Source organism: Schistocerca gregaria, chromosome 9, assembly GCF_023897955.1.
Source record: "Schistocerca gregaria isolate iqSchGreg1 chromosome 9, iqSchGreg1.2, whole genome shotgun sequence".
NCBI classification, from domain to species: Eukaryota; Metazoa; Arthropoda; class Insecta; order Orthoptera; family Acrididae; genus Schistocerca; species Schistocerca gregaria.
The window spans coordinates 141,492,307-141,507,159 of record NC_064928.1 but is presented as its reverse complement, the minus strand read 5'-3'; the positions used below and the strand labels follow the sequence as shown (position 1 = coordinate 141,507,159).

The window sequence follows — 14,853 nt, the reverse complement described above, 5'->3', positions numbered from 1 at the left end:
CTCAAAACATGTCCTACCAACCGATCCCTTCTTCTAGTCAAGTTGTGCCACAAACTTCTCTTCTCCCCAATCCTATTCAATACCTCCTCATTAGTTACGTGATCTATCCACCTTATCTTCAGTATTCTTCTGTAGCACCACATTTCGAAAGCTTCTATTCTCTTCTTGTCCAAACTAGTTATCGTCCATGTTTCACTTCCATACATGGCTACACTCCAAACAAATATTTTCAGAAATGACTTCCTGACACTTAAATCTATATTCGATGTTAACAAATTTCTCTTCTTCAGAAACGCTTTCCTTGCCATTGCCAGTCTACATTTTATATCCTCTCTACTTCGACCATCATCAGTTATTTTACTTCCTAAATAGCAAAACTCCTTTACTACTTTAAGTGTCTCATTTACTAATCTAATTCCCTCAGCATCACCCGATTTAATTGGACTACATTCCATTATCCTCGTTTTGCTTTTGTTGATGTTCATCTTATATCCTCCTTTCAAGACACTGTCCATTCCGTTCAACTGCTCTTCCAAGTCCTTTGCCGTCTCTGACAGAATTACAATGTCATCGGCGAACCTCAAAGTTTTTACTTCGTCTCCATGAATTTTAATACCTACTCCAAATTTTTCTTTTGTTTCCTTTACTGCTTGCTCAATATACAGATTGAATAACATCGGGGAGAGGCTACAACCCTGTCTCACTCCTTTCCCAACCACTGCTTCCCTTTCATGCCCCTCGACTCTTATGACTGCCATCTGGTTTCTGTACAAATTGTAAATAGCCTTTCGCTCCCTGTATTTTACCCCTGCCACCTTTAGAATTTGAAAAAGAGTATTCCAATCAACATTGTCAAAAGCTTTCTCTAAGTCTACAAATGCTGGAAACGTAGGTTTGCCTTTTCTTAATCTTTCTTCTAAGATAAGTCGTAAGGTCAGTGTTGCCTCACGTGTTCCAACATTTCGACGGAATCCAAACTGATCCTCCCCGAGGTCCGCATCTACCAGTTTTTCCATTCGTCTGTAAAGAATTCGCGTTAGTATTTTGCAGCTGTGACTTATTAAACTGATAGTTCGGTAATTTTCACATCTGTCAGCACCTGCTTTCTTTGGGATTGGAATTATTACATTCTTCTTGAAGTCTGAGGGTATTTCGCCTGTCTCATACATCTTGCTCACCAGCTGGTAGAGTTTTGTCATGATTGGCTCTCCCAAGGCCGTCAGTAGTTCTAATGGAATGTTGTCTACTCCGGGGGCCTTGTTTCGACTCAGGTCTTTCAGTGCTCTGTCAAACTCTTCACGCAGTATCGTATCACCCATTTCGTCTTCATCTACATCCTCTTCCATTTCCATAATATTGTCCTCAAGTACATCACCCTTGTATAAACCTTCTATATACTCCTTCCACCTTTCTGCCTTCCCTTCTTTGCTTAGAACTGGGTTGCCATCTGAGCTCTTGATATTCATACACGTGGTTCTCTTCTCTCCAAAGGTCTCTTTAATTTTCCTGTATGCAGTATCTATCTTACCCCTAGTGAGATAAGCTTCTACATCCTTACATTTGTCCTCTAGCCATCCCTGTTTAGCCATTTTGCACTTCCTGTCGATCTAATTTTTGAGACGTTTGTATTCCTTTTTGCCTGCTTCATTTACTGCATTTTTATATTTTCTCCTTTCATCAATTAAATTCAATATTTCTTCTGTTACCCAAGGATTTCTAGCAGCCCTCGTCTTTTTACCTACTTTATCCTCTGCTGCCTTCACTACTTCATTCCTCAGAGCTACCCATTCTTTTTCTACTGTATTTCTTTCCCCTATTCCTATCAATTGTTCCCTTATGCTCTCTCTGAAACTCTGTACAACCTCTGGTTCTTTCAGTTTATCCAGGTCCCATCTCCTTAATTTCCCACATTTTTGCAGTTTCTTCAGTTTTAATCTACAGGTCATAACCAATAGATTGTGGTCAGAGTCCACATCTGCCCCTGGAAATGTCTTACAACTTAAAACCTGGTTCCTAAATCTCTGTCTTACCATTATATAATCTATCTGATAACTTTTAGTATCTCCAGGGTTCTTCCACGTATACAACCTTCTTTCATGATTCTTAAACCAAGTGTTACCTATGACTAAGTTGTGCTCTGTACAAAATTCTACTAGGCGGCTTCCTCTTTCATTTCTTAGCCCCAATCCATATTCACCTACTATGTTTCCTTCTCTCCCTTTTCCTACACTCGAATTCCAGTCACCCATTACTATTAAATTTTCGTCTCCCTTCACTATCTGAATAATTTCTTTTATTTCATCGTACATTTCTTCAATTTCTTCATCATCTGCAGAGCTAGTTGGCATATAAACTTGTACCACTGTAGTAGGTGTGGGCTTCGTATCTATCTTGGCCCCAATAATGCGTTCACTATGCTGTTTGTAGTAGCTTACCCGCATTCCTATTTTCCTATTCATTATTAAACCTACTCCTGCATTACCCCTATTTGATTTTGTGTTTATAACCCTGTAATCACCTGACCAGAAGTCTTGTTCCTCCTGCCACCGAACTTCACTAATTCCCACTATATCTAACTTTAACCTATCCATTTCCCTTTTTAAATTTTCTAACCTACCTGCCCGATTAAGGGATCTGACATTCCACGCTCCGATCCGTAGAACGCCAGTTTTCTTTCTCCTGATAACGACATCCTCCTGAGTAGTCCCCGCCCGGAGATCCAAATGGGGGACTATTTTACCTCCGGAATATTTTACCCAAGAGGATGCCATCATCATTTAATCATACAGTAAAGCTGCATGTCCTCGGGAAAAATTACGGCTGTAGTTTCCCCTTGCTTTCAGCCGTTCGCAGTACCAGCACAGCAACGCCGTTTTGGTTAATGTTGCAAGGCCAAATCAGTCAATCATCCAGACTGTTGCCCCCGCAACTACTGAAAAGGCTGCTGCCCCTCTTCAGGAACCACACGTTTGTCTGGCCTCTCAACAGATACCCCTCCGTTGTGGTTGCACCTACGGTACGGCCATCTGTATCGCTGAGGCACGCAAGCCTCCCCACCAACGGCAAGGTCCATGGTTCATGCGCACGCAAATTGAAGCTGTCTGCCAGAGACCGTGTCGCCAGACTTGGTTTTCTTTTGGTTCCCTAAAATCGAACAACAGAGCGATGAAAAATTGTACGTGGACAGTAGTAATACTCGAATCTGAGCCAAAGATGGGTCAGTCTCGTCCGCTATCATCTTCGCTATGAGAGTAATTGCATTTTGCGGGCAGCTTGAATTTTCGCACGCAAGAGCCTAATTGGCTAACTTCAGTGATAATTAGCGCGGAAACGGCGCAACGTATCGAAATTTCACTGAACAATTACTTCTCAGTACAACCTACTCTGTAATCCCCTTACATGCTTTCCTTAGTGTTTGAGACCAACCTGTATGTACAACAACCGAGTTAGAAAAGTGCTATGGAAGCAAAGGGAACCTCACAGCAAACATAAACGTAGCCAAAGCCTTGCACACAAACAAAAATTACACGAAGCGAAATGTTGAACACCTCTCGCATAGCCTTATACGAGACGCTTTCAACGATTTCGACAGTAAAGTTCTATGCATTGACATGACAGAAAATCCTAAGAAATTTTAGTCTTATGTCAAAGCTGTACGTGGATCAAAACAAAATGTCCAGACTCTCTGTGACCAAAATGGTATTGAAACAGAGGATGGTAGACTAAAGGCCGAAATACTAAATGTCTTTTTCCAAAGCGGTTTCACATAGGAACCCTGCACTGTAGTTCCTTCTCTAGATTGTCGCACAGATGACAAAATGGTAGATATCGAAATACATGACAGAGGGATAGAAAAACAATTAAAATCGCTCAAAAGAGGAAAGGCCGCTGGACCTCATGGGATACCAGTTCGATTTTACTCAGACTACGCGAAGGAACTTTCCACCCGTCTTGCAGCGGTGTACCGTAGGTCTCTAGAAGAGCGTAGCGTTCCAAAATATTGGGAATTTGCACAGGTCATCCCTGTTTTCAAGAAGGGGTGTCGAACAGATGTGCAGAACTATAGACCTACATCTCTAACGTCGATCAGTTGTAGAATTTTGGAACACGTATTATGTTCGAGTATAATGACTTTTCTGAAGACTTGAAATCTACTCTGTAGGAATTGGCATGGGTTTCGAAAAAGACGATCGTGTGAATCCCAGCTTCGCGCTATTCGTCCACGAGACTCAGAGGGCCATAGACACGGGTTCCCAGGTAGATGCCGTGTTTCTTGACTTCCGCAAGGCGTTCGATACAGTTCCCCACAGTCGTTAAATGAACAAAATAAGAGCATATGGACTATCAGACCAACTGTGTGATTGGATTGAAGAGTTCCTAGATAACACAACGCAGCATGTCATTCTCAATGGAGAGAAGTCTTCCGAAGTAAGAGTGATTTATTGTGTGCCCCAGGGGAATGTCTTAGGACCGTTGCTATTCACAATATATACACTCCTGGAAATTGAAATAAGAACACCGTGAATTCATTGTCCCAGGAAGGGGAAACTTTATTGACACATTCCTGGGGTCAGATACATCACATGATCACACTGACAGAACCACAGGCACATAGACACAGGCAACAGAGCATGAACAATGTCGGCACGAGTACAGTGTATATCCACCTTTCGCAGAAATACAGGCTGCTATTCTCCCATGGAGACGATCGTAGAGATGCTGGATGTAGTCCTGTGGAACGGTTTGCCATGCCATTTACACCTGGCGCCTCAGTTGGACCAGCGTTCGTGCTGGACGTGCAGACCGCGTGAGACGACGCTTCATCCAGTCCCAAACATGCTCATTGGGGGACAGATCCGGAGATCTTGCTGGCCAGGGTAGTTGACTTATACCTTCTAGAGCACGTTGGGTGGCACGGGATACATGCGGACGTGCATTGTCCTGTTGGAACAGCAAGTTCCCTTGCCGGTCTAGGAATGGTAGAACGATGGGTTCGATGACGGTTTGGATGTACCGTGCACTATTCAGTGTCCCCTCGACGATCACCAGAGGTGTACGGCCAGTGTAGGAGATCGCTCCCCACACCATGATGCCGGGTGTTGGCCCTGTCTGCCTCGATCGTATGCAGTCCTGATTGTGGCGCTCACCTGCACAGCGCCAAACACGCATACGACCATCATTGGCACCAAGGCAGAAGCGACTCTCATCGCTGAAGACGACACGTCTCCATTCGTCCCTCCATTCACGCCTGTCGCGACACCACTGGAGGCGGGCTGCACGATGTTGGGGCGGGAGCGGAAGACGGCCTAACGGTGTGCGGGACCGTAGCCCAGCTTCATGGAGACGGTTGCGAATGGTCCTCGCCGATACCCCAGGAGCAACAGTGTCCCTAATTTGCTGGGAAGTGGCGGTGCGGTCCCCTACGGCACTGCGTAGGATCCTACGGTCTTGGCGTGCATCCGTGCGTCGCTGCGGTCCGATCCCAGGTTGACGGGCACGTGCACCTTCCGCTGACCACTGGCGACAACATCGATGTACTGTGGAGACCTCACGCCCCACGTGTTGAGCAATTCGGAGGTACGTCCACCCGGCCTCCCGCATGCCCACTATACGCCCTCGCTCAAAGTCCGTCAACTGCACATACGGTTCACGTCCACGCTGACGCGGCATGCTACCAGTGTTAAAGACTGCGATGGAGCTCCGTATGCCACGGCAAACTGGCTGACACTGACGGCGGCGGTACACAAATGCTGCGCAGCTAGCGCCATTCGACGGCCAACACCGCGGTTCCTTGTGTGTCCGCTGTGCCGTGCGTGTGATCATTGCTTGTACACCCTTCTCGCAGTGTCCGGAGCAAGTATGGTGGGTCTGACACACCTGTGTCAATGTGTTCTGTTTTCCATTTCCAGGAGTGTATAAATGACCTTCACTGAGGCTTTTTGCGGATGATGCTGTAGTATATCGAGAGGTTGTAACAATGGAAAATTGTACTGAAACGCAAAAGAATCTCCATAGAAAGAAAAAACCTTTATTATTTAACTACAGTATAGCAGGTCAGCAACTGGAAGCAGATAATTCCATAAATTATCTGGGAGTAGTCATTAGGAGTGATTTAAAACGGATGACCATATGAACTTCATCTTCGGTAAAGCAGACACCAGACTGAGATTCATTGTAAGAATCCTAAGGAAATGCACTCCGAAAACAAAGGAAGTAGGCAGTACACTTGTTCGCCCCCTGCTTGAATACTGCTCACCGGTATGGGATCCGTACCAGATAGGGTTGATAGAAGAGATTGAGAAGATCCAACGGAGAGCAGCGCGCTTCGTTACAGGCTCATTTAGTAATAACAAAAGCTTCACGGATAGATAAGCTCCAGTGAAAGACTCTGCAAGGTACCCTCCACTACACACAGTCAGGTGGCTCGCAGAGTACGGATGTATTTGTAGATATGTACGAGGATGGCAGAGTCAGAACTGTGAGATATTTGCAGGTCAGTCTGACCGCCCTTTTATTTGGCTAACATCTTTCTTAACGCATGCTCTGAGTTACTCCAAAATATAACACAACATGAGATAATAGAGTGAAAGTAAGCAACAAGAGATGATAAGCAGGCTTCGTCTAACAAGTATGAGTGTGAAAAACATTGGTGATCGTTATTATAATGAAGATAGCAGCAGTTTCTGCACAGCCCTACGGCTGACTTACGTACTCACCTACTCACCGTTCAGCCCTATGGCTGACTTACGAACTCACCTACTCACCGTTCAGCCCTATGGCTGACTTACGTACTCGTAATCCATGTAAGTGTCTAGCAACAAATCAAGGATCTCACTTATCTTAAGAGCCTCACACACGATCGACGAATCGCAGCCGTCCGTCCCACAAACTTGTAATATCGCTGCAATCGGTCGCTCGCTTCGCTCCCGTCCCACACGAGCGCTTTGCTAAGCAATTTGAGCTAGTACTACGAACGCCTCTGGGTCGAGAAGTTCTGCTGTAGAAACTGGACTACTACGTATAGCTGCAGTCGGAGTTGATCTCTACATCCCTACGAATACTTGCAAACAACTAATTTAAAAAACGGAAACTGTAATTTACTAGATTTGTTGCGAAACGCTTATCTTGGGAGCTTTACAGTCTATATTAAACTTTTCACAGGTGGTAAAAGGATTGTATCAATCTTTGCAGTGAATTAATACACTTCGTTTTTTGTTTATCGGACCCCAAGTCCTTTTTCATTCATTTGATTTTGTAGTTCAAGCAGTCCCAGAACACAATTTGTTTTGCAATCTCGATTTGTCTATAGAAGTAGTGCCGTGTACCACATCTGTTGTTATCAATAGTAGGAAGGAGAGTTAAATTATATGAAATGACAAGGGACTTGAGTGCAATAAATTTGCGATGAGAATTTAAATTAAAATGTCCACTTAATACACTACTGGCCTTTAAAATTGCTGTACCAAGAAGGAATGCAGATGATAAACAGGTATTCATTGGACAAATATATTTTACTAGAACTGACTTGTGATTACATTTTCACGCAAATTGGGTGCATAGATCCTAAGAAATCAGTACCCAGAACAACCACCTCTGGCCGTAATAACGGCTTTGATAAGCCTGCGCATTGAGTCAAACAGAGCTTGGATGGCGTGTACAGGTACAGCTGCCCGTGCAGCTTCAACACGATACCAGTCGATCATTTTCTATATCGAGAAAGGCCCGTACAGGATCTGCAACATGCGGTTGTGCATTATCCTGCTAAAACGTAAGGTTTCGCAGGGATCGAAAGAAGGGCACAGCCACGGGTCGTAACACAACTGAAATGTAACGTCCACTGTTCAAAGTGCCGTCAATGCGAACAAGAGGTGACCGAGACGTGTAACCAATGGCACCCCATACCATCACGCCGCGAGATACGCCAGTATGGCGATGACGAATACACGCTTCCAATGTGCGTTCACCGCGATGTCGCCAACCACAGATGCGACCGTCATGTGCTATAAACAGAACTTAGATTCATCCGAAAAAAAAAGACGTTTTGCCATTCGTGCACCCAGGTTCGTGGTTGAGTACACCGCCGCACGCGCTCCTGTCTGTGATGCAGTGTCAAGGGTAACCGCAGCCATAATCTCCGAGCTGATAGTCGATGTTGCTGCACACGTAGCCGAACTGTTCGTGCAGATGGTTGTTGTCTTGCAAACGTCCCCATCTGTTGACTCAGGTATCGAAACTAGGATGCACAATCCGTTACAGCCGTGCGGATAAGATGCCTGTCATCTCGACTGCTAGTGATACGAGGCCGTTGGGATCCAGCACGGCGTTCCGTATTACCCTCCTGAACCCACCGATTCCATATTCTGCTAACAGTCACTGGATCTCGACCAACGCGAGCAGCAATGTCCGATTCGATGAACCGCAATGGCGATAGGCTTCCATCCGATCTTTATCAGTCGGAAACGTGATGGTACGCATTTCTCTTCCTTACACGAGGCATAACGACAACGTTTTACCAGGCAACGCCGGTCAACTGCTGTTTGTATGAGAAATCGGTTGGAATCTTTCCTCGTGTCAGCACGTTGTAGTTGTCGCCAGCGGCGCCAACCTTGTGTGAATACTCTGAAAAGCAAATCATTTGCATATCACAGCATCTTCTTCCTGTCGGTTAAATTTCGCGTCTGTAGCCCCTCATCTTCGTGGTGAGGCAATTTTAATGGCCAGTAGTGTATTATACCACTTATGGCATTATCTTTGGAACTTACAAATTTAAAAAATGCGTTTAACCGTTTCATAAATAGCTCAAAGTCATCAGAGGGAGCGCAGTATCTCGTGACTATTACTACAAAACCAACTTCCCATGAATTCTACTTCTACACACTGCAAAATGGTTCGATACTTATTATTTATTAACATAAATGGTAACTCTGGCCGTTTCAGTTCTCAGAGTAGTTCGTCGCCCCTCAACAACTATAAATACTAATGTAAAGGTTTTATTCGGCGTGGGCAGAGCGAAACGAAAAAAAAGCGCAATCACACTTAATCTTAGATTACTGGAACTCTAAAAATAATGGTAATAAACTAATGAATAAACTTTAAATTACGACTTCCTATGAATAAAATTTTGAGTAGTAAGTTTTATTATGATTTAGTAGTAATGCAACATTTTCCTGTCTATAGTGTTCAGGATTAATAACTAGAGAAGCGAGTCCGTGTTATATGGCCAAACATCGGTGCTAACTAGCGAGGTAGCCCTATTACTAGCACGAATTGCATGTAGAGCATCAGACTGCCTGGAGTTTTCATGTGATCAGCGATCAGCGACTGAACGCTGCGATTTGACCACACAAGAGCGATCTGTACGAACCAATCGGTCGCCCATGCGACGGATCGCAGCGATCCGTCGCTAGCGTACTGGCTACAAAGAGTCTCTTTGGTGTGCCCCTTAGATGTTTGACGTAACATCTTTGACTTGTTAGTACAGATCTTACGTAAGTTAGACATATGAAATAAGATTATAATCACAGTCATATTGCTTAACTGAATATGGATCACAAGTGTACCAGGTGAAAAAATTTATGTTATCTGGTTAATAAATTGTGATGATGAAAAAAATAGTTTATGAAGTTTAAAAATATAGCACTTTACAAAACTGTAAGTTAGGAACACATGTTTAACTTCTAGCTACAGCTCCAAAACTTCTTCGTACGTCGCATTTTCTCTTACTGCATGTCAAAAAACCCTATTGTGAGCAAACCAACTCTTTCTTCCGTAGAATAAACGTGTAGCTTCCATTAAACAGCACCTGATGATAAAGTTACAGACTTCGAAATGTACTGTGCGATAATTAATTAAGAGCGACTTCTTAACACAAATTTTTGTTGGATCATTTATAATACGATCCAGTTCTTTCAGAATAATACGTGTGTCATCTGCAAAGATATAAAAAAGTAAAAAAAAGTCGATAAAATGTTTTGTGGAATGATTTGTCTAAAAGTGGGAAATAAAAAAATTAGAGAATCATCTGACACATCTCATTTGCTGTACTTGACTTCTTGAATCATTCAAAGATGCGTCAAATGTTTCTCTAACCCATTTTACTTCTTTTAGACAAATCATTTCACAAAACATCGACCGGTCCTTTTCCAAAATCTTTTTATCTTTAAGTTTTGTGCAGAATACGGTATCTTATTGGCATATCACTTGCTTTCCTAGAGTCTCCTGTTTTCTAAACGTACTGAATTTAGTACTTGATTCGAAGGAAATAACTTTATAAATCAAATATCACACTGGAGGGCGACGGTTATGGCTGAAACAACAGGTATTTCGATTTTACAGTTTTTTTCATCTCCAATTTAACCTGATTGTCAAAACCGCCGAAAATAAACGGTTTCTGAAATAATTGATTTTCAGCATGTTTCTGCTGTTATTTCCATTAATAAACGTAGACATCGTACGAAGACTGAAATATTGCAAGGCCCCTCAGGCGTTCCAAGATATGCTGAATCAAAATATTAAATACAATACGTAAATAAAAGAAAAATGAGTCCGTCTATCGTTCGTTGTTTTTCTCGATAAGTAATGAGAGGCTGTTTACTACAAAACACAACGAGAATCCTATTGATTCTAATTTTCAACAGGTTACCCTCCATTCAGACGCTGTTGCACGCAGGGACTGTTGTTTTGTCTTGTAAATAATAGATTTCAGCTATCAGTCGTGTTTTAGAATTTTTATTGGCAGATCTAGATTTCAGCTAGAAACTAGCCACTCTCAGTGCACTATCATTTTCTTTGGTCAATGCATGTAATGCTTGTTGGTCGGGCTTTGTCCACAGTTCATTGAGTATTACATGCATTGACCAAAAAAAAAAAATTATAGTGCATTGAGAATGGCTAGTTTCTAGCTGAAATCTAGATCTGCCAATAAAAATTCCAAAGGACGACTGATAGCTGAAATCTATTATTCACAAGATTCTAATTTGGTTGGGACTCTGATCAAAAATCATTTTGTAATGGAGAATCATACGAAATTTTGGGAATTGTGAATAGTCAGTGCTAGAATGGGAAAAAAGAGGATGGAGAACTCTATTCTTCGTGTTAAGTTGTCCATTTCCAAGGACTACAAGCAGACGGAAGCCTGTTATGGAGTCACTGGCAGCAATCAGTCATTTCATATTTTTGTTATAATCTGTGAATGAATTATTGCATCAGCAGTGATGGACCAGAAGTGAGCAAGTGTTGCATACTGTATATGTACGTGCATCGTCCAGCAGAACACAATACACGGCAACAGGTACGTTTTTGGCTCAGCAATGCTGTAGCGATTCTTATGCCATCTCTTTGTTGCAGTTTTCTGATTGTTGGCGTTGTTATTAAAGTAGCTCTGATTGCTTTTCACATTTTCTGTAATAATGTTTGAAAGCAACGGAAAATTCATAAAGAAACATTACTCATTTTTGAAAATAGTTTTATTTATAAACCAAAAATTTTAGCAACGCTCCTATGAAAAAACGATATACCGGTTATTCACACAGTTAGTAGTAAAAAAAAAAAAATCATTTGAAAGCAAGACCAAATAAATATCCAAAAACGCCATTTGTTATGAGCTAAAATATGAACATCGGTTTCAACCGATCGGTTTTTTCCCTAGTTCGATGACTGGACAAAATGTACAGTCGTGGACAAAACGAGCGAGACCCCTCGCCTGCTTTAAAGTTTGCTACACAGCATAACAGGCAAGGCGATGAAGTGCTACTATCATACTACGCACAGGCGTGAAATTGACAAACTATCCGAACTTTGTCAGACTGTTTTCAATCTTATGTAAGACTATATTAATGCTGATTAGTGTGTTAAACACAACACGTAAATATAAGATATAAATGAAAGAAGAAACGCTGTACTAATAAAAATGAATTTCAGCTTATCGAGATAACACAACTGTTCTAGTAAGACAAAGTACCCCAGATCGTTACGAATTAGCAAAATATTATGCGCGTTTCGGCCGCGAAACGGTTTGTGCCAACTTTCAGACCAGTCATAGTGGATAACCGTTGCTGACCTACCATGAAAGCGTGCAAGTTTAGCAATGCGTGCAGCTTCATAACGAAATTCAGTTAAAAATCATTCAGTGCCACACGTACGTCAATTCAATTATTGATAGAATCGGAAAAAGGAAGGCAGTAACAAGTATGAAATTCTACAAGAGTTTCATATGGACATCCACAGGGCGCCAGTACAGAATAAATGTAGCAATAAAACGTATTGGGGGTGCGAGAATTTCTTAAAATTGCTTTACTGATAGTCTAACTGCCACCATCGAGATTAGAACCGAAAACAAACCAGACCTCCCTTGCAGTAGCAAACACCTTTCACTATGCTAGCAAACAATGCAGGCAAACAGCCCTCAATTATTACCACAGACATGAATAAGCCGGCAATTTCGCAAAGAAAATGGCAAAATGATCTGCAGTTTCTGTTGCATAGAGCTTTCTGGACTCTAAAACATGAATTTTCTACCTTTATGTTACCGCTTATGTGACAATCATTCGGGATGTTTATCGAAATAACAAAATACTGTTATTAGCGAGTAATGGCAACGGGTTCTACACAACGCTGGTGATTACTCTGAAGGACAGTAACAGGTACAAACATGTAACTCTTTTCTATCGGTTGTGAATAAATAGTTGCCACGATTTAAGTTCCAACACTCGTATAGTCTTACGTATGATTGAAAACAGTCTGACAAAGTTTGGATGGTTCGTCAATTTCACGTCTGTTCATAGTATCTTGGTAGCACTTCGTCGCCTTGCCTGTTATGCTGTGTTGCAGACTTTAAAGCTGTGCGGGTCAGCATAACGAAAAGGCGAGGGGTCTCGCTCGTTTTGTCCACGACTGTACAAGAGGACAATTAGATCGCCTGCCAACAACGAATTTTTTTAACGTAAAATAGTTAGGTGATGAAAAATTGAACTTTTTAAACCTCAATTTAGATGGCCTAGTTAGTTGCATATGTTCGTGAGATATTTCAATTTTCCCACAAATCACTAATGAAGCTGTTTTAATTACTCTGATAACTTTCAAGCAATTAAACTTCTTCTATTTCTTTTTTTTTCAAGCATAAACCTCACGGTGGTCAGCTCGATGTTCTATTTATTCCCACTCTTCGTTTGGCTACGAAAATTTGTAGAAAAAAACATTGTGTAATTTATAGACAAGCTTGTTTTCGCCCCGCTCAAACATTTGACCAAAATGTACACTCAAGAAACCTTTGCCTAGACTGGAGCGGCTACTCACTAGCGACGTCCTCATGTCGGCACTGACGATGGTCCCGGGTTCGACGTCCGGAGCGCCGCAGCTGCACTGGCCTGGTGGGTGGGGCCAGCGGCTGCCACGCGGCTTATATAGGCTCGGTGTGCTTTCCCTCGGAGCGCCACCTCTCACTCACTCACACACACACAGCGCAGTTTCATAAGAGGCCGCTAACCGGGCCGGCAGCTGCCTTACGATGTTGCGGGAGGATCTGGCTTGGAAATCGCGCGCTGAAACCTCGTAGCCCCAGGGCAATGGCCGCCAAAGCGGAAAATTACTCGCCTAGTTCGGTGACTGGGCAAAACGTACAAGAGGGCAATTATATCGCCTGTCAAACGGCAGTTCCAATTTCCTTCATGGCTTTGTTATAATCACAGTCATATTGTACACCATGAGAAGTTTGTTTGTAGTTCACTGTTGCTACACTACTGGCCATTAAAATTGCTACACCACGAAGATGACGTGCTACAGACGCGAAATTTAACCGACAGGAAGAAGATGCTGTGATATGGAGATGATTAGCTTTTCAGAGCGTTCACACAAGGTTGGCGCCGGTGGTGACACCTACAACGTGCTGACATGAGGAAAGTTTCCAAGCGATTTCTCATACACAAACAGCAGTTGATCGGCATTGCCTGGTGAAACGTTGTTGTGATACTTCATGTAAGAAGGAGAAATGCGTACCATCGCGGCTTTGATAAAGGTTGGATTGTAGCTTATCGCGATTGCGGTTTATCGTATCGCGACATTGCTGCTCGCGCTAATCGAGATGCAATGACTGTTAGCAGAATATAGAATCGGTGGGTTCAGGAGGATAATACGGAAAGCCGTGTTGGATTCCAGCGGCCTCGTATCACTAGCAGTCGAGATAACAGGCAATTTATCCGCATAGCTGTAACAGATCGTGCAGCCACGTCTCGAACCCTGAGTCATCAGATGGGGACGTTTGCAAGACAACAACCATCTGCACGAACAGTTTGACTACGTTTGCAGCAGCATGGACTATCAGCCCGGAGACCGTGGCTGCGGTTACCCTTAACGCTGCATCACAGACAGGAGCGCCTGCGGTGGTGTACTCAACGCCGAACCTGGATGCACGACCCGTGGCCTTACCCTTCATTCGATCCCTGCGAAACCCTACTTTTCAGCAGGATAATGCACGACCGCATGTTTCAGGTCCTACACGGAGCGTTCTGGATACAGAAAATGTTCGACTGCTGCCCTGGCCAGCAGATTCTCCAGATCTCTCACTAATTGAAAATATCTGGTCAATGGTAGCCGAGCAACTGGCTCGTCACAATACGTTAGTCACTACTCTTGATGGACTGCGGTATCATGTTGAAGCTGCATGGGCAGCTGTACCTGTACACGCTATGCAGTCTCTGTTTGTCTCAATGCCCAGACGTATCAAGGCCGTTATTACGGCCAGAGGTGGTTGTTCTGGGCACTGATTTCTTGCACCCAAATTGCGTGAAAATGTAATCACATGTCAGTTCTAGTATAATATATTTGTTCAATGAATACCCGTTTATCATCTGCATTTCT

General features: G+C 43.1%; 1 protein-coding gene across 1 annotated transcript in view; it reads right to left on the bottom strand.

The window, feature by feature from the left end:
- The window catches only part of LOC126291709 (PE-PGRS family protein PE_PGRS5-like), a 127,991-nt gene extending 114,627 nt beyond the window's left edge, over nt 1-13,364 (bottom strand). Inside the window, exon 1 of the mRNA XM_049985365.1 lies at nt 13,294-13,364. Within this exon, the coding sequence (XP_049841322.1) occupies nt 13,294-13,308 (15 nt within the window). The 5' untranslated portion in view covers nt 13,309-13,364. The remainder of the gene's footprint in view (nt 1-13,293) is intronic.
- Nucleotides 13,365-14,853: the final 1,489 nt, after the last annotated feature.